This window comes from Aaosphaeria arxii (genome assembly GCF_010015735.1).
Source record: "Aaosphaeria arxii CBS 175.79 unplaced genomic scaffold BU24scaffold_1, whole genome shotgun sequence".
NCBI lineage: Eukaryota > Fungi > Ascomycota > Dothideomycetes > Pleosporales > Aaosphaeria > Aaosphaeria arxii.
In genome coordinates, this window is record NW_022983474.1 from 3,461,977 (window position 1) to 3,488,992 (window position 27,016).

Here is a 27,016-nt window from a genome sequence, read left to right on the forward strand (position 1 = left end):
ACCGAGACTTTTTGCTTTGGAATGATGGCGGGTAAGTGGGTGCGAGGGTTGAGGTTGATGCTTGGCGTGAACGTGAATGAAGGGCGTCCTCTGATTGGATGGCATGGATGGCATTTGGGATGTTGGGGAATCCTCGATGCGATGGTCCCGCGGCCACTAACTGCTTTTGATCATTACCCCATCATCCCATCTAACCTGATTGGGGAGGCGGGATCGGGAGGTTGTTATCCTTTATCAGGCAATTACCTGGACAGTAGACAGTAGATACAGTTATGCTACGAATACATACTTTGGACTGTTCACAAGTGACAGTACGGAGCATGGCATGCTGCATCTTACTCGTAATGAACTTACTTTCACGCTCTACTCTTCCTAACTAGTCCGTATCCCTCGGTTGATCAAACTAGGGCATCGCCTTATGCATTCATCTTCATCGATTCGTATTACAACCCCAACACCAGACCCTCCCACAATTCACACGTGCTCAATCCTTCCAATCACTACGGTCCATTTTCCTTACCACATGTACTGCGCATCTCGTGTCTTCTGAATAAGTTTGTACATGTTCTCTTGAGTCGCACTCTCATTGGTCCATTTTGTCCACATTGAATGCCTCGAACGACAGTCGAAAGGAAAGCCTTTCTCGGAATCACCGATCGTTGTATAGTGCATTGGACTTTTCTTCCTCTTTCAAGGACTAGAACAACATGGCAAAGCCGCGAGTGGTGCACGCCGTGCCTTCAAGTTTTCAACTAAAGGTGTAAATTTTCTGTACCGTGTAGGAACTTGATAAAATCTTTTCACGCAATGCACGGTCTCTAGATCCTTGGAGGGTCTATTCCATCTACTGGCTGGTCTTAGCCCAGCTGTGACCTTTCGATCCAGGTACCCGGCTATTAATGATATGGGGCTCTTCGCCAACAACGGATCAGCCCAGCTACTTGGTTCGGTGTGTGGGAGTATACATACATACCATGTAGAAGTATGTATGCGCCTTATGCTGCACACCAGAAAGCTTTACACCAACCTGCCGAGGGTTTCCAGGGTGTGTAGATCACTGTATGCTTCGAACTATCAGTGGGAGAGTATGTATCTTTCCCTAATTATTCCTCCTCCTGCAAGTCCTGACCTACTGGCACATGAGCAGAAATGAGTACTGAAAATTCGCACAGCTAACTCATTAAAGGTGGGTGGACGTACCCGTACACGATGGGTTTATTTGTTCGATACTTCAGCTCCACATGCCGGATTCGTGAATCAATATGATCACTACGGCGTAAGACATCATGTAGAAACTTCTTCATATGTGCAGTGTCGTTGTATCAAGCTTCCTACTGATTCCTGGTTCATCTGACCTGCGAAGAGCTCGGCGCGATTCCGGGCACTAGAGGAAGTAACAAAGGCATTCGAATGCAAGCAGCATTCCCATGAGAGCTACAACCCTGGAGATGACAGAAACCGATACCATGGGCTCGGGAGATTCTCTAGCTGTATCTATTCGGATGATTTGGTGTTCTTCCCGATCTTGGGCATATCACTGACTCTAACGACCGTTGCCATCCATCAAGGTGTGCCCATGTTAGGTTTAGTCTGACCCAATCGCGCACGAAAGACGTCACCATTGTACCCCAACATCAGCAATTGCCTATGTACCTAGGAACCTAAGGTATACCTACCTACTCATTATGAGGTAACTAACCAGAACTCGTAGATTTTTAGACATACAATAAACCAACATTCTCCAGTGCCTCGCATTCCACTTCCTCCTTCCTGTTATTGTGTACTAATCTACGTTTATGTCAATTGCACGTCCACTTCTCTTCTCTTGTAGACACATACTCAGCAGGCCTTTAGCTCACCTGGATTGCACTACGATCTACAATCCATTCACTATAGGAGCAGATAGTGTAATTCCTCCGAAGGGATTATCGCGTAGCACTCATCGTCCTACGAATTTCCGACAGTACGCAGCGGCCGCCATGTCCAAGCGAACTGCATATTCTCGCTCTGAGCTCGGTCAGCAACACTGTTCAATTCAGGCATGCTATCAGTTCGCATCAGCTAACAACCACTCACCTAGGCCACCCCACGACGAAGCGCGCCAAACAGGTTGACGAAGATCTCCCTTACGATCACCTACTTTCTGCTCTCGAATCCCAGGACGAGATCAAAGATGTTCGAAAGGTTGTTCACTGGTTCCGAGGGAAAGATCTTCGATATCAGGATAATATGGCTCTACACCACGCCTCGGAGCTAGCGAAAAAGTCAAAGGCGCCGTTAATCTGTGTCTACGTGTACTGCATCGCCGAAGAGTCGTGGCATGGGACAAGCCCCGCACGGGTAGACTTTATGTTGGAAGCGCTCAGGATCATGCAAAAGGACCTCGAGTCTCTTCACATACCCCTCGTCTTCCTAAATGCCGAGAAACGGCAGGACTATGTGCCAGTCATCCTCGATTTCATCAAGGAGCAAGGCGTTTCCCATGTATTCGCAAATTACGAGTATGAGGTAGATGAGATACATCGCGACATCAAAGCCGTCCAAGCTTCGGGTTCTGCCGTTCAGGTCTCCTTGTTCCACGATCAGACCATTGTTGAGCCTGGCACGTTTAACACCAGCTCAGGGAAGCCGATGAAGGTATTCACGCCCTACCACAAAATGTGGCTCTCATACGTCAGGGAAAATCCAGAACTTCTCGACGTCGTTCCTGATCCGCAAAAGAACGACGCCAAATTTGAAAAGGAACTGAAGTCCCTCTTTGCATCGCCGCTTCCAAAACCTTCCAAAGATAAGGAGTTCCCTTCTGAGAAAGAACGATCGAGGATACGGAGCCTCTGGCCAGCGGGCCACGACGCCGGTTTGAAGCGAATGGAGTCCTTCATCAAACAAATCCACAAGTACGCAGCGACACGTTCGAATCCGGCCAAGGACAGCACCTCTCGCATGTCTGCATATTTCTCAAGTGGACAGGTCTCCATCCGTGAAGCCCTTGGCAAGGTTAGGGACCACAATGATGCAAGTGCAGATTTCAGTGAATCCAATGCCAAAGCAGGCGTCTACAGTTGGGTTCGTGAAATCGTCTTCCGCGAACTCTACCGCCAAACCACTCTCACCACTCCGCACACCGCCATGAATCTGCCCCAGAATTTGAAATTTGATTTTGTCCATTGGGAAGACGACGAAGAAGGGTGGAAGAAATGGATCAATGGCACGACCGGCGAGCCTTTCATAGACGCGGGTATGCGGCAGCTCAACGCCGAAGCCTACATGCACAACCGTCTTCGGATGAATGTCTCGTCCTACTTGTACTGCAACTTGCTCCTCGATTATCGTAGGGGCGAGCGATACTTTGCAGAGACACTCATCGATTGGGATCTTTCAAACAACACTCAAGGATGGGAGCCTTCATACACGGTTTTCAATCCGGTGTCCCAGGCGGAGCGCAATGATCCAGACGGAGACTATATCCGCAAATGTGAGTCATCATGTCCTTTGCGCCCCGTTCCACGAAGCATAGAAAGACAATGCTGATCCTTACATTCATGCAAGGGGTCCCTGAGCTGAAAGAAGTCCATGGAAAAGCCATTTTTGCGCCGTACGACCGATTGAGTAAAGAAGAATTTGACAAACTGGGATACCCAAAGCCACACGTCAATTGGAAAGAGACAAAGCAGAGAGCTATTGAGAGATTCAAGAGTGATATGGCTGATGCTGAGCCTTGATGATTCAGGCCATGCCTTCACCAATTATTAAGTGGGCAAATGTACACGACAACATACCTGGTATCTCACAGGTGTTATAAAGAGCTCAGTTACGTCTGAAACGTGACGATTGTCCGGTACTAGTAGGGTCAAGCCAGTGTGTAATAATTTGAAGGCATGAAGTTACTTGTGTAGCCATCTCGCGAGTGGGGTAATTAAATGATGTAGAACAAGGTGGGTTATCGCACATCAATCAAAATGGGCCTCCATTAGTGGGACCAGAACAACTAGTTACCCGCAAAACAATATCTATCAATCCTCTATCTCCCCAGTTGACCTTGTGGGCCTAGAGTCAATGCCTTCCGAACCTTGGCTGCTTGGGCGCTCGCCCTGGGAAGCTGAATCTTCCGCCAGGGGTGCAACGACAACACCGGCAGGTGGAATGAATGTTTCACCGTCCTCGGTATCGAGTTGCATGAGAAAAGTCTCCCAGATTTCGATAAGCTGTTTCCAAGTTAGCTGAATTGCGCTGCATAATCGGCACGGGAGTTCGAACCTCTTTCTGTGCCTCCACTGCACTTTCAAGGTATGTCTCAACCCCAGATTTGAAATCTTCCACCTTTTCTCGCTCAAACCTCTCCAACTCAGCCCTCATCAGCCGGCCCATATCGTCGAATAGAAGTCTTGTCTGGTGCACCTTCCTCTCTGCATCTGCCACATCGGCGCTGAGCTGATTCAACCTGTCCTGCTGAGACCTTCCTTGTCGAAGTAGTTTGTCCTGCGTCGCTTTGCGCTTCTGTAGCTCGGACTCGGCGGCGTGCCATGCATGGTAGGATTTCTGACGCTGCAAGAAAGCTGTCTTAACAGAGCCAATCAAGCGTATGTACTCATCGATGACTATGCCGAATGTGAGGACGTCCTGCTGGGCTTGGCGTTCATAAAGCTCCTTGATACGAATCTGCACGTCTGATAAGCTGTCGAGTGGGTCGGACAGAGCTGGCGAGAGTTCGACGGCGGCGAGTGAATGCAGGGAAGCGGAGAAATCGCCACAGGACTCGGCGAGTCCTTTGCGTTGCGCTACAACAAGATCGGTGGCCTTTAAGAGGGCTTTGAGCTGATTCTCTAACGCATCAAGATAGACTTTTCGGTCATGGAACCACTTTAGAAGTCAGCCTTGATCCTTGGACATTATGTGAACTGGGGTGGTCTTACATCGTCATGCTCAATGAACTTTCCAGACGACCCTCCAAGCATGGAACCAAACATGCCTTTGCTCTCGCCAAGACCAGGGTCCTTGCGCTCTTTGTTTTTGATATCCAAACTGAACGCCTCACTCTCTAGGAAGATTTTGAGATCTCCATCCTGTTGTAGCTGGGGATGTGCCGTGATCTTGTTCAACATGCGCTCTAGCGCTGCTCGTCTTGATTCAACGAAGTCGACATCAAAACGGCCAACAGCTTGTTTCTCCGGAGGTGGCGGAATAATTACACCTGGGTTGTTGTTGTGCAATTGATTGTATAACCACAAGAAATCGCGATAACGGCGGGATACGGTAAAGTCTGGTTTCCGATAGGCTTTGGAGCTAGTCTAAGGTTTACCCCCAGTCAACTAAGCAGCACTTGCGATGAATACTGGGAATATACTAACCTTGGTGAACACTGCGTATTCGGTGTGCGAGCTGGTCAAGTCGCCCACCTTGTGTGGATCTCCCACGCTGATAGAGAACGATGGTTTCGACGCTTGCTCCACGCTCATACTGGGCTGGGCGTGTCGTTGGGGTGGCGCATTGCTTGGTGGTTGGACGGGAGGAGGAATCCGAGGCCCGTCGGCTTCTCTAGAGTCACCCTCTTCGTCATCGTCAAGGTTCACCGAATCCATCATACCCCGGATTGATGATGCTGAGGCAGCAGTCGAGGGGCGCTGGTTGCGCTGGTTCCCGGTTTCCTTCTGAGGAGGGGCTGGCGGTGCCTCTGGTCCCGGAGGGGGTGTAGCTGCCCCCAAAGGACCCAATGGATCGTCGACGGCTTCCATACGGGTGGGCTGCGCGCCATATTGTCGTCGACGAGGTCCTCGGCCGGCTGGCGATCGCGGAGCGGCAGATATATTGGTAGCAGAGCTTGCGGTAGCCTTCGGGGGGGCGAGTGTGTCTGTACACAATTATTAGCTGGCGACGCCTATATAGCCGTGTTGTTGGGAAAGTCTGCATACCAGGTGCAGCGGCATCGTCGGGAGCTGTTCGTGGAGGGTTTTGCGACGGGCTTGACCTCGAAGGTACATCTAGAAGACAGCAATTAGCAAGACGGTGGGTCGCTCAACGAGAACATTGTCGAATAAACTTACCACCCCATGGGGAGCTTCCTTCGTCACCGAGATCCATTGCGTCGAAGGCGGAGTACCAAAGTAGGTCTTAGAGCTTCGGATTGCACTGACTGACTGATTGACTGGAGAGACGACGGGACGTTGGCTGTAGCTGTGGTGATTCGATGGACTCGCGCCTTTCCCACTTTGAACCCTTGGCATTTCTATGGATTGATGACATCGGATCCAGCCACACCTTGTTTACGCCACAATCGAACGCCTCACTGAAACTGTGAGTACGACATATATTACCTTGTCTGTGTCTACTTAATTACGATGTAGGCTACTGTCTGTTTCAATTAACCAATCAATTAATTTCTTGTAACTAGGATTAGGAATGGTTGCGTTACTGTGCGCGGGTATATCCCATCCCATCCCATGTGCCGAGGTCCAGACAGGATCCATGGAAACATATCAACAACAACTTCAACTATAACACAACCATAGCAGCATTCCCCGTTCAACTTTTCATTTTATTAAAGCTCGACGCTCGGGAAACCTCGCACAGATACGCATTGTAATCGCACTCCAGAAACTATATCGTTTTCGCAATGTCTGGACCCCCCTGGAAGCGATTCCCTCAAGTAGCAACCGCGGATGATACCGCATTTGATCGAGTCAACAAATGGTTCAACCTTGCTCGAGAATATAGCAACGACGTAAGATTCTACATTGTAATCCCCCTAAAATCTGGACGCCTCGATTGAAGACATATACAGACCCATGATTCACCACTTCTGCCACTGCTGACTCTCGAATCTGCTGAGTCCTCTCCGACTGTCTCCCATCCACATCATGGTACAACGGTCTTCACCCTCACAGTCCCTCGCCAGCTCTGCAACATGTCTGGAAATTTGCACGGTGGAGCCGTTGCTCTCATTTTCGACATGTGCACGTCCATGAGTATAGCTGCGTGCTCAAAGGAAGGCTTCTGGGACGGCGGACATGTAAGCCGAAACCTAACCTGTACTTATCTAAGGCCGGTCGCAGAAGGAGAGAAGATATTCATCGAGAGTGAAGTCGTGCACCTGGGAAAGAACATGGGACTGACGGTCGGTGTTATCCGAAATGCGGATGGTAAAGTGTGTTATACCTGCGATCACGGCAAAGCAAATCTGGGAGCTAAATTGTGACCTTTTTTTTTATTCACCAAGGGAGAGCATTATATCCGGCATGGGAAATCCATAGATGATAGAGAAACCTATGAGTGTTCACTGAATGGATGCCTCTTGTTCTGCTAAGAGGACATGATTAGGAGACCATGACGTATCTACACCCTTATTTCAATGTATGTACATCCTTCAGCATGCCATGTAGCCCTTTAAGAGTCTATCGCATGCGCAGACCTCAGCTCTGCATCATCGTAACACACACCTCGCATGTAGATCAGCATGTAGGAGTACATACCTTAAGTTACCCGTACTTGTAGCGGCGTCCAGATTCCGTACCAGAAGTCTTACGGCACGCCAAGGCTTATCGATATCACTCCGAGGCAAACCCAAAAATATCACGTCCGTGGATCGGCCTTTGTACATACGTCCATCAAACTTCTGTCGCGCGATCATGGACACCAGATTGATTTTCCGCCAGCTACTGCGTGTACCGCAGCATTCCATTAGTCTTCTCTTCTCCGCTTCACGGCCTCAAACACCCACCGTCACGCTCCTCCCAACTTCCGCAGTGTGCCCAGTAAATCTACAGATTCGAAGTCTTTCAATACCTCGAGTGATAACACCTTCGTTCTGGGCGTCCATGGTGCCGAAGTCATTTCGCCATAACCCTCTTTCCCAACCCTCCCCAGACCTACGAAAAGAATGGAATCCAGCCACCCCATACATGGTGTTAGGACTTTTGGTCGGCTCCCAAGCCATCCAGATACTGTGGCTAAAGCGCGATCGGGAGCGATTCACAAGAAAGGCCGAGGCACAGATAGGTCTCCTCCGTGAAGTCATCGAGAAAGTCCGGAGTGGAGAGGATGTGGATGTGGAAAAGGTGCTTGGGACTGGGGATAAGGCGATGGAGAGGGAATGGGAGGAAGTTTTGAAGGAGATTGGAGACGAGGAAGTGCTATTCAGGAGCAAGAAGAGAAGAAAACACCTCAGGGCCCAGGCTGCTCTCGAGGAAAGCAATGGAGCTGCTGCAGCCACCACTACCGAATCCGAGACTGTCGACCAAACTGCGAAGGGAGAAAGACCGATGGACGATGGCATCGCGAAAGTGGAAACATTTCAGGGCGCAAAGTTCTATTAGATCTTTGGAGGTGACCGATGCTCACTGTTCAGAATCGTTCTATAATCTGTATAACACCTGTTTCAACAAGACCAAACCAGCCTGGCCGGCCAGCTTGGTTCACTTACTCCTCGCACTTGAATCACGAATCGCAAGTGCACCATACCTGATACTTCCAATCGACTGTTTTCCAATTTTCACTGGCCATTGGTATCTGAGGATGTGTTTTGCTGTCTTGCTCCCAAGTGTGCATCCCAAAAGATCGCTATTCCAATCACGAGAACCGAATGGGGGTGCAATGTTCAACACAGTGTTATTCCAACCCAACATGTAAATCACAACGATGAGCTCGAAGCAACTCTGATCGAAGCAAGCAGCAATGGCAATCCATGTATGGAGCGGAGCCAAGAGGTATTACCTTGGCCAAACTGATTTATCTCGCTGGCGCGTCATTCCCGTCTATATCTTTGGCGGGTTTGATATAAGACTTATCCTCATGTGGCAACCGCAGATCGATTTGTGCATCTTTTGTTCCGGAGCAGAAGCTATGTACTGCGTTTTCGCAAAGAAAGCAAGGCTCTCCAACGCGCCAAGGTGGAGATCCATGCTATATCGAGAAGGTGGCAAGCGCGACCTTCCCATCACTCATCTTGGACCTGCATTTCTGGGTAAAATGTCCATCCCGTAGCACGATAACTGAGGAGGTGGATACGGCTGAAATAAACGTAGATGATGATGTGCTTACAAGGGACAATGTACTTGGATGCATGTGTACGGCTGCGGCAATACCGACCATCCGTTCTGGTGTGGTGGTAGATTGGAAAACACTATATAACGTAGGGTTGCACTTTATCTGTCCCTGCCTTTAGGCCCCGATATCAGTCGTAGATCCAACAGTCTTGAAACCGATCGGGCGCTCTCCTCCACCCATCTCACTTATACTCTTGCGTCTCGTAGGGCCGAAAATGAAGTCCCAACTTGCCTCGGGACTCATCCTGGCGGGTGCAGCACAGTCAATCGCAGGCGCTCTTCCCGAGACGAATAAGAACTACAAACCTCTTGTCGAGTCAAAGGCATTGCAGAGACTAGTCACCACAGAAGGGTAAGAGATCGCTCCACCAGATATTCCTACTCGGGATCCCAAAGCGGAAGACTGACAAGCCCCAGATTGTGGGGAAATCTTGAGAAGCTCGATGAAATTGCAAAGGCCAATGGTAACAATCGTGCGTTCGGTCTGCCTGGCTACGCCGCCTCGGTGGACTACATCCTTTCTCGCACAAAGGACTCGCCGGACTTCAACACCTACACGCAAGACTTTCCGGCAAACTTCTCGCAAGTCACGTCCATCTCTTTCAAGGTCGATGACAATGATTACTATGTCATTGGGTTGACTTACTCTCCCTCAACGACCGAGGAGGGATTGACCGCGAAACTTGCACTCGGTGTTCCGGGAGATGCGGGCTGCACCGAACAGGCATACGCGGATCTTGATGTCAAAGACAAGATTGTGCTTGTGCAGCGGGGCGCCTGCCCTGATGGGACTACCCTTGCAGGCCGCATGAAGCCGGCGGCGGCAGCAGGAGCAGCAGCAGTTGTTATCTACAATGACGTTGAGACCCAGGTCACTGCAGGAACCTTGTCCAGCCCAAACCCGCAATACGTCCCTACCGGCTTCATCAATCGGGATGATGGTGAAGAATTAGTAGCTCGCCTTGAGAACGGGGAAGACATTGAAGCATATTTCCAGCAGTCGCAGACGATTGAGACGAGAATCACCCAGAATGTCATTACAGAGACGAAGGGTGGAGATCCAAATAACGTCGTCATTCTCGGGGCACATCTCGATAGTGTTCAGGCTGGCGCTGGTATCAACGATGACGGCTCCGGAACGAGCTTGATACTTGAGATCAAGACTGCGTTGGAGAAATTTCGGGTGAAGAATAAGGTCCGTTTCATCTGGTGGGGCGCCGAAGAGAACGGTCTCTTGGGATCCAAGTTCTACACCAACAACCTCAACGTTACCGCTGCCAACTCCATTCTGGCCTATCTGAACTTCGATATGGTATCGCGCGGCTATTTTGGCGTGTTCGATGGCGATGGTTCTACGTACAACCTGAGCGGTCCTGCTGGTTCGGATGTCATTGAACGCATTTTTGTGGAGGACCTCACTAGCAAGGGCATCAACGTGACGGCAGCCCGCTTCACCGGTGGCAGCGACTATCAAAGCTTCATAAACATTGGAAAGCCCGTCGGTGGACTTCATACGGGCACAGGTGTTGCGCAGGACCCCTGCTATCACCAGGCCTGTGATACTATCGAGAACCCCGATGCGAACACAATCACTGTCAATGCAAAGGTAAGAATCCAGACATTATACAGCGCCCAGTTTGCTGACCAATTTAATAGACAGCCGCTCACGTGTTGAGTATTTTGGCAACCAAGGGCCATCAAATCATTCCAAAGAGCCCCGTTAATGCGACAGTTTCGAGCAGAGGACTGATTGGAAGGAATGCTGTAACCTGGACCTTGGGAGAAGACGAAAGGCACCTGGGCACCTGTGAACATGTCATATAAACAATATTGCGGGGGTTTGATTTAATATAACCCCAATTCTATCATTCACCAACAAAGAGAGGGCAACGAAGACGGACACAGTGATCAAATCGACCAAGAGTCCAGCAGGAAACCGCACCAGAAAACTAATACAGTATGGCGGGAGCTCCTCATGCCGAAGAAATTCGGAACTACATTTGAAGCTTTGATCTTTGGACGACCTTCGGATGTTAACTTCTATAGTTGACGCATCCTGTGCAGTTCTCTACGATTGCAACGCATAGCAACTTTGACAAGGCTAAGCATTTGTTCCTCCGAGCTATATTCATTGTTCACAGAAGTTTCTACATACCAGATGATCTCTCATATTGCCTAGAAACCAGCTTTTAGTACCTATGGCGCCCGGGGAACTCATATGGTACTGTCCGTATTTCCTAGAGCTCTGAATGTCACAAATATGCTCCTTGGCGATCTTGGACCTGAGAAATAGAGATTTAAGGCCAAGTAATACCAAGGCTCCGAACGTCGGTCACCTTCTTCGAAGTTTACGCAGTCTCCATGTGATTTTAAGACGAGAGGAGGGCGAGCAGCACCGCTTGTAAGTCTGCCGATCGAATTGGCGTGAATAACAAAAGTCGCGCTAGTTTGCGAGGCGGAGTGACTCGACCAAAGTGGCAATTGACAAATGAGATAGGTGGAAGATATTGCCACACAGCTATTTTCAATGAGGTTTGGTATAAGCATACTGGATTTCGACACAATCGATACGATGGTCGTGATATGACGTTGCCTTTTCACAGGAATATGTTGATCTGACAGTGTGTACGTACCATGTTGCAACAATGAGAAACAATTTAAGCCGGCAATGGACATGAATGTAAGGGATGGCAACTTCTGTCGCATACAATAGCGTGGGGAGACGGGCGTGACGGGATAGAATGTGGCTTGATTCAATGGCCTTGTCGGCTTGGTGAGTGGAGTTATTGACATATGATAGATGGCCAATAATAGGAGCCTAGCGAATAACTCAGACTCATTACTGTAGTCATAGTGAATCGAGGCACAGCAAAAGATGGGTAGAAGGAGCTACTAACGGAATGCGAGCGTGCAAAGTAGTATTTGAATTGGGTGGAAGCTGAAGTGTAGGTGTAGGCGGGGCCGTACTTGGCGACTCGGATCTGATAACCTTATTGAAACTCAACACTCAATGGATCAACTACCAAACAACTTTTCCTCAAGCGTTCCTCAGGCAGAGCCATCAGGTTAACACGAGTGGCCAGCGAATAAGGGATGGGGCCGACGCAGATCCGAAGCCCGCCGAGTTGTCTACAGTGAATTCATTATCAGATGGCTGAAAATGCCAACGTCGCTAAGCCCGCAGCAACAATTCACGATAGAATCCAAGATTGCAACAGCACTTGGCAGGCCTCTGACGGGCGCTGGAGACCCACGATCTAGCTCCCATCGCTTCGTTTCTCAACTGTCACTGGCGTACAGATTGAAGTGAGCCGTCTCCCGTGCATACGACGGCTCCTCTTGTCCTCGCACCATGAGAGGTCACAGTGCTCTTGTCTGTCACTTTGCGAGCTCTGGACAGAGTACTTAAACATCTATCAGTACAGAGTCTACCCTTCCCTGGTTTGTCTTCGCTGAAGTCTTCATCTACTTTGGAGCCCTTATTCATCATCATTGCGAAGTCACATCCGTATATTTGTTTATAATTGAACTACTTCCAGCACTCTCTAAACGACCAGCATGAGGCTCATTGGAAAGGAGACAAATGGGCTTAGCCATAGCCAATTGCGCCCTGATGAAGGACTTGGAACAGGCACGCCCAATGCCTCGAGCACAATGAATGTGGACAAGGCGATAGAAGCCGGCCACGCACCCGTGGTCGATGTCACTCATCCTGTCGATACCGACAGCGAAACCCTCTCTGCGAATGCTCAAGAGGGTGTAAGAAGAATGCAGGCCACGACCCAAGTGTGGACCAAGAGCCACCTCATCGCGGCATACGTTATGTATGTTGCTCGCATGCTACCTCAGTTAACTCAAAGGCTAATCGTATCAGGATGTGGATTATAACTTTTGTGGATTACGCGCAGGGTGGAACGAGCGGCAACCTCACTCCTTATGTTACTTCTGCATTTGAGCAGCATTCTCTGACTTCTTACACCTATGTCATGTCGGGAGTGATAGGCGGTGTTCTCAAGTTGCCTCTAGCCAAAATCCTTGACATTTTCGGACGCCCACAAGGTTACGCACTCAGTGTAGGCTTGATTGTCCTTGGATTGATTATGATGGCGGCATGCAACAATGTGCAAACGTTTGCTGCGGCTCAGATATTCTATTCTATTGGTCGGTCTTTTGTATCCATTGAAATTCAGCACACAACCCACTGACTGCAATCCTAGGCTCCAATGGCCTCAGCTACACGTTGAGCATCTTCGCCGCAGATACCTCACATCTCAAGAATCGAGGCTTCATGTACGGATTTATTAGTTCGCCATATCTGATCACAATGTGGATCAGTGGGCCGATCGCCGATGCCTTTTTGAAGGGGCCGGGTTGGAGGTGGAGTTTCGGCATGTGGGCTATCGTTACCACTGTTGTCTGCGCCCCCCTCTACATTCTGTTCACGATCAACTATAAGAAAGCCATCAAGGCTGGAATAATTGTCCCAGTGAAAAGCAGTCGCACATTCAAGGAGTCTGTCAGATACTACATCGTCGAATTCGACGCCGGAGGTCTATTCTTGCTGCTTGCAGGCCTCGTACTCTTCCTGCTGCCATTCAGTCTATATTCTTACCAAGAAGACCAGTGGAGATCGGCACTCGTAATTTCAATGCTGGTAATTGGAGGTCTTCTACTAATTGCTTTTGTCTTTTATGAGAAATATGTCGCTCCCAAAAGCTTTATTCCTTACCAGCTTCTGCTGGACAGAACGGTGTTGGGGGCATGTATTTTGGCAGGTGTCTTGTTCCTGTCTTTCTACATTTGGCGGAACTACTTTACTTCCTTCCTTCAAGTTGTCAATGGTAAGCAAAGTGTGATTGGCTGGTCCAGAAAGAAGCTCATGTCTAGCAGGTCTCAGTATAATTGAGTCCAATTATGTTGTTGAAGTATACGGCATAGGATCTTGCATCTCCGCTATCCTTTCTGGCATTGCCATTCGTTGGTCTGGTCGCTTCAAGTGGATTGCGCTGTACTTGGCCGTACCTTTGCAGATGCTTGGAATCGGTCTTATGATCCACTTCCGTCGACCGGATGTCAATATTGGGTTCATCATCATGACCCAGATCTTCATTTCCTTCGCAGGCGGAGCTTTGGTCATCACTGAACAGATTGCCGCCATGGCTGCGACCGACCACCAACACGTTGCTGTCGTGATCGCCCTTGAAACCATGTTCAGCAACATTGGTGGTGGCATTGGATCTTCCATTGCTGCAGCCGTCTGGACAGGCGTGTTTCCCAAGAGGCTCATGGAGCTACTTCCCGAAGATTCGCTGGAGAACTTCGCAAGTATCTACGGAGACCTTTCGGTTCAACTAAGTTATCCGAAAGGAAGCCCCACGCGGATCGCCATCGAACAGGCTTACAGCGATGCGCAGAAATGGATGAACCTTGGTGGGCTATTATTCATTACTCTTGCTCTTCCTGCTGTGATGGCATGGCGGAACATAAAGGTCAAGGACTTTAAACAGGTCAAAGGACTTGTAGCCTAATTCTTCGGGGCTATCAAGTACAATGCGCAGATCCAACCTTCAACACCTGGATAATCTGTTTGCACCCACTGTCCCTGCTTCTGTGCATTGCTTGCTACAGTTGAGAGCTACGCAGAGTAGGCATGATGGGCTATACCCTGCTTGTATCTTGTAGATTCGCGAGAGTTAAGGCTTTTACTAGTTGCTATGTTTTCGCATACATCTAATGGATTTGTAAAAGCCGAGCGAATGGCCAAGCTGATCACTCCCGAAATCGTCATGTGCCCTTAACGCCTTGAAATTTCAGATGGATGTCGGCACCAATAAGGGGTTTGCCTAGCACAAATAAACTTATCTGAGGATCTGAATCTACTCCTGAGAAATTTGACTGAGGCATGTACTGTGTCGGTAGTTAAGAACGACAGGTTCGAAGAGCATGGGTTCTGCCGCGGCTCGCTCGATTCCGATACAAGTGATGTTTCGGAGCCTAACCGAACACGATTCTTTGCCCTGTCTTCGAGGAGAAAATAATCTCCACCAATTTCAATGTTGAGAACCTCAAATAATAACTATTCGTTGCTTAAGGTTCTCAACCCGTCGTTCTATGGCATTGTAAGAGCACATTCTATCCTATTTGGTAGTCGAGCTCCCACGTTTCGCGGCAACGCTGTTGTATGAACCTGCGATTGGTATGCATGAGAACTTCATAACAGAGGCAACGCGGGAGATTAAAATAATGAACTTTATCATCATCATTCGAACAAGATGGCTCCCATAGAATATACACAGTAGCACAGATTATATCAAGTGCTCATTGTATGCCTCTGTGAGCCTGTGACAGGAGAGTATCTTGGCTCGTTTTCGCTGATGCTTCGGACCTCCCTAATGTCGCAGCATCAGACATGGAGACCCCTTGGTCTCAGCAAATGTTTCAGCACCAGCCGTGACTTGCGCATGCACCTCACACCACCGGCATGAAAAGCCCTCGATGCCTCTTCCTCAGGAATTGATTCACCAACACAACTTTGCATTGCAAGCTCGGCTTTGCTTCCCTCCGCCCCGGGATTCTCAAATTCTTCCCTGCGTTCGTAGAGCCGGTACTCTACTATCCACTCCAAGGACCAAGGATCGCAGCCTTATTGAAGAACCCCCTCTACTCCTTCCAACCAGAACCAGTAATAGGAAATGTGGACTGCAAACCGCCCTCCTTCTCGCCCTTCACGCACACCGTCTGTCCACTCTGTTGCGTCAATACATTCCTCCAGCCGCCCATCCTCCATGGTATCTCCCCAACTTCAGCGACGCACCGGTGGATACGAGTCCGATCAATCTTCTGACACTGCTGCCGAAGACGACTTCTCCGGCTTTCCCGTACCTAACAGTATGCCTCCAGCATGGCAATCCCAGCGCCAACAATCCGGCGGCTCTGTTTCCCGCCTAAGCCAGAAGTTTGGATTCAACGGTCCAGTTGCTGAGATTCCTCCCCCGGCACCTCTTCGAACTCAGAGGGTGCACCAGGAGGAGTCGACAGCCAGCGAGATGGACGATGATGTTCATTCTCGATCTTCCACTCTCGGTGGCTCCGACCAGGATTTCGATTTTCCCGAGAAAACCCCCACGTCTTTGCCAAAACAGATCCGACAGGAGATTATCAAAGTCGACAGTTTTCCTGAGGATGGCGAACCGAAGTCGCATGTTCCCGGGCCATTGGAGACTCAGCTCGCTTCACTCATGTCTAAATTGATTTTCATGGAACGCGAGAATCCGACGGTGTCAATTACACCAGAAGATCATGCCGCCACAATGGCAGAACTGGAAGCGCTCCGAGAGGAGAAGAAGTCATGGAAGAAGCGATACGAATCGATATATGCGTTGAGGGACGAGGATGTGGAGAACAACATAAAGATCCGAGGCATGCTTGCAAAGGCCCGCCGGGATCTTGAGGGCATGACGAAGTTGCGTGAAGATGACCTTGCGAATTTACAAATCGTTCGAGCGAGACTTGCCGAATCAACCCGCAAGCTGGACAGACTGGAGACGCAGACTGGGAGCGGAAACGGTAGATCGAGTCCGAGCCGTGGAGCTCGGCCACCGAGTGTCTTCATGGAGCGTAGAAATACGACCGATCTCTTCGCCGCTGCTCAGGCTGCTGCTCTACAACAACGTGCACTGGAGCTAGAATCCCGCAATGCGGACCTGCAATCACAGATTGAGAGCCTCAAGGGCGGGGCAAGCATCGATGACCTGAACCGCTTGACAGCTCACAAAGCATGGAAAGACACGGTGACGGATCTGGAGACGCGCGTCAAGGCGAAGGATGCTGAGATTGCCCGGCTCAGGTCGTCGGGGGGAGGTTCACATTCGCAAGGAGAAGGAAACATGGGGACAACAACCGATTGGCGTCGAATCGAAGCAATCCACGAAGAGCACGCCAGCTACCGCGAGAAGGTCGGAGGCAAGATGCAAGCGCTACGCAGCGAAAAGGAAACGTTGCAGAGAGAACTGCATCGGAGGGAAGACGAATGTCATGCACTGGAAGTCAAGGTGCAGAGTTTGCAGCGGAGATTGAGTGTAATTTGAACACAGGCCTCCATCCGGTTTTGACAAGTGTGGTCACCGGTCCTGCAGAGCGATGGCTACGTCTGGGAGGAAAGCAGAGCAGTGAGCGTCTTGGAATAATAGAGTGGCTATGAGAAGGTGACATTACAATCCTATGGGATTTCTGCGACTATGCATTCTAAGTTATATATTTGTGGTTTAGCCCAGGCGCACGCGCGGTCTTATATGTCTGAAGGCAGGCGTTTCCTCAGATAGAAATATGAGCTGAGGCGATTTAAGATCTATGAATGCAAGAAAAGTTCATGAAAATTCGATGAAATGCAAGATGCTACTTTAAACGCTCCTGAAATTGTTGCTTGCTTGAAAATTCTACCAAGGGATATAAAAGAAAAGCTCATTGTATGTTCCTCGTCGGCACTGAACGAGTAAGTCATACAACAAGCTTGAGTCTGGCAATGATTTGAGTGAATTGTAGTAATGGAATTCGACGACAAAAAGAGTAAATGAAATCACTTCCCGCCAACTAATATGGAGCAAATAGCAGACTTGGGTTGCAGACGTTCCCGTTGATATGGTGCCTCGGAGCTGCTTCTCGAAAACCGGGTCAATGCTTCTATTCATCAATTTGCGCATCATGTCCTCTAAAGCGAGACCGGGCGGCCAATCAGATACCTTGCCCAATATCAAATACCATCTCCCTGTGCCCCACACCATTTCCGAGTCAATCAACTCTTGACTGCTTTCATTAAGTTTGGGGAAGGAACAAGAGAGACTCCGTAATGGTAAACAGCTTTCCTCTTGTCCTCGGCGCTCAACAACCGTGCGATTCATCGTAACGAGATCTCTCCATGGCTGAACTTGCGTTATATCATGCGAGGAGCACCTACAGGGTGTTCCATCTTTCCCATCTTTTGAACCCTTCTCCCTTCAGTACTGCCTCCCAACTGTAACATGGAAATGCTCCAAGCTTCCCCCTGACCGACGAACGGACCCCGACATCTGGCATTCCCCCTTGGTGTTTTCTCTGTTCCAATCCATCTAGAACCTCCAGATCGATTGTGACAAGTGATCTAGGATGAGGGCATCATTGGACGCACAGGAGCACGAAAGTCTCCTTATCAGTACGCACACGCATAATTACTACGCCTACCACAGAACTAATTTATCAAGCTCGATCCGAAAAGTCTCTCACCGATGGCACCGAGAAGATTGACCAGCATGTAACATGGCGAAATCTACCAAACAAGAAACAATTGTTAATACTTTCACTTTGTCGCCTGTCAAGTCCACTCTCCAATGCTTGCCTATTGCCATACCTCTACTTCCTAGTCAAGTCCCTTCTATCCGATCCGGAACATCCCTCCGCTCCACAGACGATATCGCAACGTACTGGATTCCTTGTCGCGGCGTATCCACTTGGCCAAGTTCTTACCAGCATTTTGTGGGGACGACTTTCTGATATCTATGGAAGGAAACCAATTATTCTTATTGGAATAACATTGAGCGTTCTCGCAAATCTCTCTTTCGGCTTTTCAAGAGGCATCGGCATGTTGCTATTCTGGAGAGTAGTGGCTGGCATGGCTAATGGCATACTCGGCGTGATGAGAACGATGACGGCGGAGATCGTCAAGCATCGGAAATACCAGCCTCGCGCATTCCTTGCTCCTCCAGTGGTTTTCAATTCCGGAAGGGTCGTGGCTTTGGCGATAGGAGGGTGTCTTGCCGATCCAGTGAAGAACATTCCAACCTTGTTCGGTCCAAAGGGCTTACTGAATCTTTCGAAGAGTCCAGATGGAGTCATATGGGCAATCAAGTATCCCTATGCACTCCCAGCGATGTTTAATGGTGTCGTCTTGGCTTTATGTTTGCTAGTCGCTATATTTTGGCTAGAGGAAAGCCTTCAATACCAGGAACGACATCGCGACACGAGTGTGGTATTTGGACAACGACCTTTTGGCCATTGGAGAAGAAGGGTCGATCATCGTGAAAATCGTGGATACCTTGCGCTTCCAATAGAAGATACTGAGAGTACTCCACAAAGCGATCCCACCAACATTGGAGCAAGCTCTGATATCGCTCGTACAGGCCCAGCTCAACAAGACGCGCCGCCACTTCTCAAGAATATATGGACCTGGCATTTGTTGAAAACCCTGGTCGCATTTGGTCTGTTACCGCTCCACAACTCCACCTTTCTTCATCTCTTTCCGGTCTTTCTAGCCATGCCCAGTGTGACGACAATTCTTCCGACAGTTTTTGAATTCTCCGGAGGACTTGGGCTGTCCTCGCCAACCATAGGCCTCTTCCTCGCAACTTTCGGCATATTTGGCATAGTGCTTCAGCTTTTCATCTACCCTCGAATTCAAAAGCATGTTGGTAACCTTGGTATTTTTAGAATCGCTAGCGGCATCTTCCCAGTCGCATATCTCCTTGCGCCATATCTGGCTTTGTTGTCGGAGGTCTCGAGCCTAAAGTGGCCTGCCATGGCTGTTATCCTGTTTCTTCAAGTTCTTGCGAGAACCATGGCGATTCCGAGTAGTGTGATATTACTCACCCGCACATCGCCCACAAAGGGCGTACTTGGAACGGTTCATGGTGCAGGCAACACCGTGAGCTCTTTGGCAAGTGCAATTGGACCCGCGATTGGCGGAGTGATTCTTTCTCGTGGTATCAGACGGGGGTCGGTCGGCCTTGTATGGTGGAGTTGGATGTGTGTTGTGTCGTCAGTTACGTTGGCGTGGGCTTTTGTTCTTGATAGAACAGAGAGCGAAGATGAAGAGAAACGTGCTACTGGGGTCCGCGAGGTTGAGCTCAGGTAATCCGTTGCATGGTAATTTAGATACTAATTCTTCACGAATACCTATGAACATACCTCTTTCTTCCCTCTCCTCTCTCCTATACACTCTCACACACCTCACGGTTTTTCTTACATGAACTCTACACATACACACACTCTCTCTCACTTACAGTCTACACTCTATACCCTCTCTTAGGAAGGTCTCTCTCACAATACTCTTCCCTCTCATATAACACTCTCCCCTCTCTTACAACACTCTCCCACGATACTCTTATAACACTCTCTCCCCTCTTACAACACTCTCCCACAATACTCTTATAACACTCTCTCCCCTCTTACAACACTCGATCTCAACACTTACCCCTAAAGGGAAGGATAATAGGAAAACCGAGGCCTTCATAGAACTATTCTATCAAGCTATAGACTCAGCAACAGTTAAAGATTATGAAAATTGTATAGATAGGATCAAGGAGCTATCAGTCAACAGATACAACCATCTATCCAACACTTAGTTCAACACCCACGCTTAAGAAGAAGCCAGTTGCTTTGTTTCCCCTTAACCAAAGTGCTCAGTTTCAATCACCAAGTAACGTTACAGGCTAAAGGAGCCTCACAAAGTAGTGGAAGGATCAACCAGACACCTCTCTTGAAAGAAATCAAATATACTACAACTGGATAACCCAGCTTGATCGATTCTAACAACGATCATGCGAAGAAGGTTATTGATAAGGATAGAGATATTGTCGCGTACAGACGCCTCTGTAGTAGGGGGGAGGTGGCATCGCAGGCCACGACCCGCAATCAGTGGATAAGGTAGAATAAGTAGATATTTCTCTCTGTTGATAGGCCTCCAGAGGTAAAGTGGATGATACTCTTGATCTCTCTTGGGTAGCCCTAATTGATCGATCTATGCCCTGCCCTTCCCCATACACGTAATCCCCGAATAGCCTCATATCCTGCTGCTACACCACAGTATCAATAATTGAAAGAAGCGTGATACACTCCATCAGGTTCCAACAATCTCCGTACAAGAATTACAAACTACGCTATTAAAGCAGGTAGCTAAGCAGTTTAATCTTTAGGAACCATTTAAACAGTAGTAAAAAAGACGAAACGTGTATTTTCACAGCATGGAAGGCGTATCGTAACACGGTGGTATAATCACTGCTGTCGTGCTACCGAAAACAAGGCAAATGTCTGCCTTTCGCACTCTCTCCCCCTCCCCCCGTACAGTACTGAAGAGATGTCCGTCGTGTGTTGCTGGGGGAGAAAAAACAAGGCAAATATCTGCAATGACTCATTGATTTCGTGCTACTTGAAAAGAGGCGAATTGCGTCGTGCCTGAAACTGCTTTCGTGCTACTTGAAACGAGGCAAACGGTTCTGGCTCTGGAAAGCAAGGCAATCGTCTCCCCCCCTCCCCAGCTGCTTTGGTGTTACGGAAGAGAAGGCAAACTGTCTCCTAGCAGGGGGGGGCCGAGAATTCTCAGGCGTCATTTACAACTACAATAGGACTTCCCATGCTATAGAGCCACAGATCCAGCCAAACGCGTATCAGTACAAGACGTATTTACTAGAACATAGAGAGAGAGAGAGAGTCCTCCTAAGAACCTTTCCCTATTCAAAAACATACTATAAACCGGACTCCCTCTCTCAGCAGTGCAATACTCTACTCTACCTACTTTCTTAACCTCCTCCAAGGCAGTGGACTGACGAATGATTCGACAAGGGCTGTACGGAGTACGTACCAAGCGCATACAATTACAGAGGTACTCCAGTCAAATCCGCCAGCCAGCTGCAATTACCCTGCTCCTCAAGCTCTTCTCCCGCCAGCCCCCCTGCACTAACTTACAACCACCATCTACAGCCAGATTTTCGGCTTCTGCAGCTATATCCTCCTATCTACTTATAAGGCACGAGTTGGGGGGGAGTAGGGGGGGATAATGGGTTAAGATTCCATTCCAAACGTTCAATCAACAATCACACAATTGATTGAAATGAAAGTAGTCACTTGAAACCGAAAGATCTTAGAGACGAATCACTTTTCCCCCCCGTATGCTGCTCGCTCGCTCGCTCCACTACCAAGTACCTACCTCCATCCCGGGCGACGGGGGGGTTGGATAGGAATGGAAGGGTTGGTTGGTTGGGTAGGTGGGTGGGTGTGTCTCTCCTTTTCTCTCAGGTTTCAGGTTTTTAGGTATTGGTATAGAGGATTCGAGAATCTAGGATGGATTTTTCACATTTAACAACGATGGAATTGAACAGCAGTCAGTCAGTCAGTGGTGGTTGGTAGTTAGTTAACCAGAGAGGTTGTCGTCTCAAGGGAGTGAGTGCATCGTGAAAGAGTAAGCAACGAACGTTTTATCGTGAACGAAAAATATTACTTTAACTATTTTTCGGAGAATCTCACACCCCTTTCTACATAAAGTGGAAGATTTATCTAGAAGAGAAAGAAATATTTGTACGGGTTAACGTTTTGTCTGGACTCTCCTAACCCCCGCCCCTTTCGACTTATACACATTCTCCTCCTACTGTCGTTCGTGCCTTGATATGTATGTATTCAACTGACGGACAAAGTAATGCGAACATATGTATATCGTACGATGTACTTCTACGTTACCTACTCTCCACTCAACTGCAAGATGAGGGAGCTCGCGACGTCGAGGAACGGAAATGGGCTGGCGGCCTGCTTCTCGCCCTCAGCGCGGCCGGCCCCCCTCTCCACCAGCGTCTCCTTAAGCACGCCCCTGAGGTCCTCGGGCACGGGTTCCCCCTCGCCGAGTCGCCGCCACACGCCTTGCTGGTCGTCCCAGGCGTCCTCGTGCTGCTTGAAGCGGCCGTGGTGGTACCTGGGGATGCGGATCTCGCGGACGAGGTTGTTGACAAGGCGCTCGTAGCCCGCGCACTTGAAGTCCACGACGAAGAACTCGCGGTCGATGCTGTAGAGCTGGATCGACATGTAGATGTAGACGGCTTCGTCTGGGGTCGGGGGCTTGCTCTTGCCCCCCGTTTGCGACGACCCCCCGGTTTGCGACGACCCGGTGCTGCCGATGGAGCCCGCCCGCGAGTTGAGAGACGTTATGCCCTCGACGTGGCCGTGGCTGCTCGAGCGGCTGGTGTTGGTCGAGCTGCGGCGGCGTGCGAGCGCTTCGTGGGAGAGATCGACGCGCGAGGAATGGGTGGACGATGGATGGGCAACGCCCGGTGCGAACATGCCGTCTTTGCGGAAACGCGCGTGGATCACCCACGGGTCTTCGGGGATCTTGTAGCCCCAGTCGTTGTGCTCGTTGTAGATTTTCTTTTGGCGGCCTCGGGGCCGTTCCCTGCGTTCGTCGGGGTTTCGTATGGAGAGGGGTTCGCGTTGGTGCGGGGAGAGATCGTGTGAAAAGTCTTCGCGAGAGGACCTGGATGAGTCTCTTGATCCTCCTCGACGAGACGTTGATCCGGAGCGTCCGTTGAGGGAGGTGCTGCGACTTCGTGATCTGCTCCCGCCTCCAGGGCGCCGGATTCGCGGCTTCTCCCACTCAGCACCCATGGCTTGCAACGCCTTGTAAATGGCCAGCATAGCCTCTGCGGGCTGGTTCCTGGAACGGATACCAAATTGCCATTTCGTAGGTCGAGCTTTCTTTGTCGGTAGACTAGTCATTGGCTCAGGCTTTATGCGCGCAGTATCTTGGGTTGCTCGGAAATTTGGCTTTAATCGGCGGGCAGCAGCAGCTCGTTGTTCAGCGTTATGAGGAGCGTCAGAGGCGGGATCGTTTGGAGGGGGAGGTTTGGGGTGTCCCTTCATGTAGGCTTTGTGATAATCCGGAAGGCTGCTGGGAAGGACGGCGATCGTGTTGATGGGGCTTCGCACGCTGGCGATTTGACTGCTCGAGGTCGAGTCTTGACGGGTTCGTTCCGAATTTGATGGCGGAGGGATCATCTGTGGCTTGCTTGAGGCGGAAGAGGCGGCAAGTGCTTGCGGGATAGACTGGCTCATATAGCTTTCGTGAGTGGGGGGCGACTGGGCGAGGAAAGGTTGTAGCCCCTGCTCCTGCGCCAATAGGGCTGCAATGATTGTTAGTCAAATGCGTCTTTGAGCACTCTCGGACGATCTGGAATTGATGTGGTCGCACAATGTGCCACAGATTCGCGGTCTCCGGCCAGATAGCGGGCGCGCGATTCGATGGTGCTGGCGTGGGGTATGCAGATTAATCACGGGACAAGGGGAACTTACGATTATCTTTCATGATTTGGTTTTCGCGAACAATCAAATATGCATCCTTGATCGCGCTTGGCTCGTCGCGAGCCAATGCCTCTTGAACGTCGTGTTTTGCGTAACCCATGGTCTTTCCCAGCTTCCCGACAACCGTCTCGTGGAGCTTCTGTACAACCGCGACCGGTTGAGACGGTGCAAGCGTGCTTGGATCGATGGCTTTATTGGGATCCACGCCGGTATCGAAGAATTCCTCGCGCGGCAATGCGAGATACGGAGGGAGATCTTGCAGGAACCAAGGATCCTGGCGGATTTCGCCAATGGTGATTCGATGAACCGGATTCACCATCAGCATTCTCTTGATCAGAGACACTGCGTCTTTGGAGAGATAGCTCGGAATGCTGTAGTTCCCTGCAGCGATCTTCTTGAACAACGTCGGGATGTACTCGTCGTCGAAGGGGAGTCGCCCAACCAGGAGCACGTAAAGGATCACACCACAGCTCCAGACGTCAACTTCCGGCCCTGCATACAACTTTCCGGATATCACTTCCGGAGCTGCATAATTGGGACTGCCACAGCTGGTTTTCAAGAAGTTGCCATCCGTCATGATGTTACTTAAGCCAAAGTCGGCAATCTTGACATTGTAATTCTCGTCCAGCAACAGGTTCTCGGGCTTCAAGTCGCGATGAACAATCTTGTGACGGTGGCAGTATTCCACAGCGCAAACTATCTGCTGGAAAAACTTCCTGGCCTTGTCCTCGTTCAGCCTCCCGTTGGTGACGATATAGTCGAACAGCTCGTAACCGGCAAATTCGAGGACCATGATGATCTCGGTCTGTGTGGTAATCACCGTGTATCTGGAATCCAAAGTTAGCTTCTGCCCCGAGCGGTATACCGAATGCGCACGTACAACTTGATAATGTGGGGGTGCCGCAGCAGTTGCAGGTACTGGATCTCGCGCTCTATCCGGCCCGCCATATCCCTGGTGACCAGCTTCTTGCGGTTTATTATCTTCAGAGCAACCTTCTGTCCGCTGACCTGGTGCGTCGCGAGCTTCACCTTGCCGAAGGAGCCCTCCCCGAGTGTCTTCACGATCGTGTATTGGCCGAGCCGCTGGCTTGCCTTGGCATCGCGACTGGAGCGTTTGCGGTGTCCGACTCCATCGGCCGCGTGGAGGGCAGTGGCGGTATAGAGATCGTGGGGTGTTGCGTTGCGGCGCGGGTTCGTCGACATGGCGAGGTCCTCCAGGTCTTCATTGTCTATGGCGGCGGACATGATGGGGACGGCGGAATCGAAGGGTTATATGGCTGCGAAGCGATCGCGTGCAGTGAGTGGTGTGACACCGCGGACAGCTATCGTACGTACCTGTATGTACGTCATGTTAGTGGCGGTCTGAGGATGGGATGGCGGTAGTTGCTCGCAGCTGCAGAACATGGGAAGAAGTAATATGGGAACATGGGTGAGGGTGGTTCGTTGACATGTGATGACCCAACATGACGGACCATTATAGTAAGAACATCTTGACTGGCCTGCGGATAATGTCAAAAAGATGTTGAGAACTTACAGTGAGCAGAATAGCCAATCCAACACAGGACGATATACTAGGATCTGTGGGAGAGGTGTGGTGAGGGGAGAGGTGAGATGATTGACAGGCGTGGACGTGGATGTCGCATACGGTGGGTGACGGGGTCGGGGGTGTTCTAATCGCACTGACTGCTCGGTCGATGATGTCGGGATGTGTCAATCTTGACAAAGAAGAATGGCGATGAAGAAGAAGGACGGCGTAGTACGAGTACCGTACACTCTGCAATGGGGTATCCCACTGCGGGAAGCTCTAGCCTGGTGCGAACAAGGCGATACGGAGCTACTCGGTAGTATGACTGTCTCCAACTCCTCGGCGACACTAGAAGATTGAACAGCGAGCGCAATGTACAGCCGTGATAAGGAGGATGCGGCCGCTGGTGTTCCCGGCCCGAGAATAATTTTATTTGATGCTTGATTGGTGAAGGGAGTGTCGAATGTGCGTTGGCAATAATTAATGGATGGTTACTGGACTGACTTGCAGTGACGACAACTGCGGCGCGCTCAGACGTAGGGCAGGGTTGGTAGGTGTACTGTGTAGGGTATGGGTATGGCACTGTACTGCACACTGCACACTGCACACTGCACAGGCAGATGTATAATGTATGTACGGAGAACTGTGAATGGCATAGATGGACGCACAAACCCCGCATGCACGCACCGCACGCACGCACTCAAGCACGCACTCGCTCTCTTGGAGGCTGAGATGTAGGGACCATCAACGAGTGAGTGTCGAAGTTGCGAGGGGGAGGGTCAGATAAGAGGGATAAATGATGTCGGCTAGGCGGATTGCGATCGGTGAGAGTCAGAGGGAGAGGGAGAAATAGAGTTGTGTTGGTTACGCAAGGTTTTGCCGGGGTGGGTGATTAGGAGATGGAAGTGGACAGACAGTCAATAATAAGGTTGCTTCGGTCGGAGGACTTGGGATGGGAGGATGCGAGACGGGACGAGACGAGGGATGAGGATGGAGGGATGATGAGATGAGAAGAGAAGAGATGGAAGATGTGGAGACGAAGATCGAGGCAGGCGGGGCTCCCCAATCCATTAGTTACGGTACATAGTTACTTGTAATAGTAGTAACTATTAAGTGTCTACTCGTATCAATTCCGGTCAGTGAGGCGAGAGCGGAGATAGAGCCGATAAGATTTATTGATATGTGTGTCTTTCTGCTGGTTTCTGCCTCTCAGCAAAATGATATCCAGACGGAAGGAAAATATGAGAGAAGGATGAAGAAAGAGGAAGAAGGACTGGAGAGATTATCATTGAAAGTTTAAAAGTCGGAAGATGAAAACGAAGAATGACAGCCATCATCGGTCGTACGCCCATCGACGCCCACCCCC

At 49.9% G+C, this 27,016-nt stretch overlaps 10 protein-coding genes across 10 annotated transcripts; 7 read left to right on the plus strand and 3 right to left on the minus strand.

Annotated features, from left to right (window-relative positions):
• Positions 1–1,979: 1,979 nt before the first annotated feature.
• On the plus strand, positions 1,980–3,722 carry BU24DRAFT_487994 (Cryptochrome/photolyase FAD-binding domain-containing protein; the record flags this gene model as incomplete). Its single annotated transcript, XM_033533511.1, has 3 exons — positions 1,980–2,016; positions 2,081–3,475; positions 3,550–3,722. 3 exons carry the CDS (start codon positions 1,980–1,982, stop codon positions 3,720–3,722), a joined length of 1,605 nt encoding a protein of 534 aa, XP_033389945.1.
• BU24DRAFT_417238 (Vps5-domain-containing protein) lies at positions 3,661–6,182 on the minus strand. The gene is made up of 6 exons (XM_033526669.1): positions 6,042–6,182; positions 5,910–5,978; positions 5,349–5,848; positions 4,914–5,288; positions 4,258–4,860; positions 3,661–4,205 (listed from the first exon to the last, which is right to left on the minus strand). Exons 1-6 carry the CDS (start codon positions 6,076–6,078, stop codon positions 4,014–4,016), a joined length of 1,776 nt encoding a protein of 591 aa, XP_033389946.1. The 5' UTR covers positions 6,079–6,182; the 3' UTR covers positions 3,661–4,013.
• Positions 6,183–6,655: 473 nt separating this feature from the next.
• BU24DRAFT_333460 (uncharacterized protein) lies at positions 6,656–7,018 on the plus strand (the record flags this gene model as incomplete). The annotated part of the gene is made up of 2 exons (XM_033523055.1): positions 6,656–6,718; positions 6,779–7,018. Coding segments are annotated over 2 exons (303 nt in total), but the record flags the coding sequence as incomplete, so codon positions are not given.
• Positions 7,019–7,546: 528 nt separating this feature from the next.
• On the plus strand, positions 7,547–8,602 carry BU24DRAFT_23787 (uncharacterized protein). The gene has a single exon (XM_033522256.1). The coding sequence runs from the start codon at positions 7,623–7,625 to the stop codon at positions 8,307–8,309; it is 687 nt and encodes a 228-aa protein (XP_033389948.1). The 5' UTR covers positions 7,547–7,622; the 3' UTR covers positions 8,310–8,602.
• A 651-nt stretch (positions 8,603–9,253) lies between these two features.
• Positions 9,254–10,862, plus strand: BU24DRAFT_338752 (leupeptin-inactivating enzyme 1 precursor; the record flags this gene model as incomplete). The annotated part of the gene is made up of 3 exons (XM_033523144.1): positions 9,254–9,390; positions 9,456–10,644; positions 10,695–10,862. 3 exons carry the CDS (start codon positions 9,254–9,256, stop codon positions 10,860–10,862), a joined length of 1,494 nt encoding a protein of 497 aa, XP_033389949.1.
• Positions 10,863–11,057: 195 nt separating this feature from the next.
• On the minus strand, positions 11,058–11,970 carry BU24DRAFT_23801 (uncharacterized protein). The gene has a single exon (XM_033522258.1). The coding sequence runs from the start codon at positions 11,829–11,831 to the stop codon at positions 11,253–11,255; it is 579 nt and encodes a 192-aa protein (XP_033389950.1). The 5' UTR covers positions 11,832–11,970; the 3' UTR covers positions 11,058–11,252.
• Positions 11,971–12,692: 722 nt separating this feature from the next.
• Positions 12,693–14,566, plus strand: BU24DRAFT_430219 (siderophore iron transporter; the record flags this gene model as incomplete). Its single annotated transcript, XM_033529796.1, has 4 exons — positions 12,693–12,862; positions 12,913–13,199; positions 13,256–13,879; positions 13,929–14,566. 4 exons carry the CDS (start codon positions 12,693–12,695, stop codon positions 14,564–14,566), a joined length of 1,719 nt encoding a protein of 572 aa, XP_033389951.1.
• A 926-nt stretch (positions 14,567–15,492) lies between these two features.
• On the plus strand, positions 15,493–17,368 carry BU24DRAFT_417243 (uncharacterized protein). The gene has a single exon (XM_033526670.1). The coding sequence runs from the start codon at positions 15,824–15,826 to the stop codon at positions 17,123–17,125; it is 1,302 nt and encodes a 433-aa protein (XP_033389952.1). The 5' UTR covers positions 15,493–15,823; the 3' UTR covers positions 17,126–17,368.
• A 406-nt stretch (positions 17,369–17,774) lies between these two features.
• BU24DRAFT_446593 (MFS general substrate transporter) lies at positions 17,775–20,328 on the plus strand. Its single transcript, XM_033530779.1, has 2 exons — positions 17,775–18,225; positions 18,260–20,328. The coding sequence occupies exons 1-2, from the start codon at positions 18,180–18,182 to the stop codon at positions 19,918–19,920; spliced, it is 1,707 nt and encodes a 568-aa protein (XP_033389953.1). The 5' UTR covers positions 17,775–18,179; the 3' UTR covers positions 19,921–20,328.
• Positions 20,329–22,517: 2,189 nt separating this feature from the next.
• On the minus strand, positions 22,518–25,370 carry BU24DRAFT_339896 (serine threonine protein kinase SNF1p; the record flags this gene model as incomplete). Its single annotated transcript, XM_033523208.1, has 3 exons — positions 22,518–23,947; positions 24,117–24,952; positions 25,006–25,370. 3 exons carry the CDS (start codon positions 25,368–25,370, stop codon positions 22,518–22,520), a joined length of 2,631 nt encoding a protein of 876 aa, XP_033389954.1.
• Positions 25,371–27,016: the final 1,646 nt, after the last annotated feature.

What these genes read in the sequence shown, in the direction of transcription:
- BU24DRAFT_23801 (XM_033522258.1), bottom strand. Translation starts at nt 11,831, where the DNA reads ATGTCAATAACTCCACTCACCAAGCCGACAAGGCCATTGAATCAAGCC.
- BU24DRAFT_446593 (XM_033530779.1), top strand. Translation starts at nt 18,180, where the DNA reads ATGAGGGCATCATTGGACGCACAGGAGCACGAAAGTCTCCTTATCA. An exon ending in GCACGAAAGTCTCCTTATCA is followed by an intron (nt 18,226 to 18,259) that starts GTACGCACACGC and finishes CGCCTACCACAG; the next exon opens with AACTAATTTATCAAGCTCGA.
- BU24DRAFT_417238 (XM_033526669.1), bottom strand. Translation starts at nt 6,078, where the DNA reads ATGGATCTCGGTGACGAAGGAAGCTCCCCATGGGGTG. An exon ending in AGGAAGCTCCCCATGGGGTG is followed by an intron (nt 5,979 to 6,041) that starts GTAAGTTTATTC and finishes GCTGTCTTCTAG; the next exon opens with ATGTACCTTCGAGGTCAAGC. An exon ending in AGTTCATTGAGCATGACGAT is followed by an intron (nt 4,861 to 4,913) that starts GTAAGACCACCC and finishes TGACTTCTAAAG; the next exon opens with TGGTTCCATGACCGAAAAGT.
- BU24DRAFT_417243 (XM_033526670.1), top strand. Translation starts at nt 15,824, where the DNA reads ATGGTATCTCCCCAACTTCAGCGACGCACCGGTGGATACGAGTCCGAT.
- BU24DRAFT_23787 (XM_033522256.1), top strand. Translation starts at nt 7,623, where the DNA reads ATGGACACCAGATTGATTTTCCGCCAGCTACTGCGTGTACCGCAGCAT.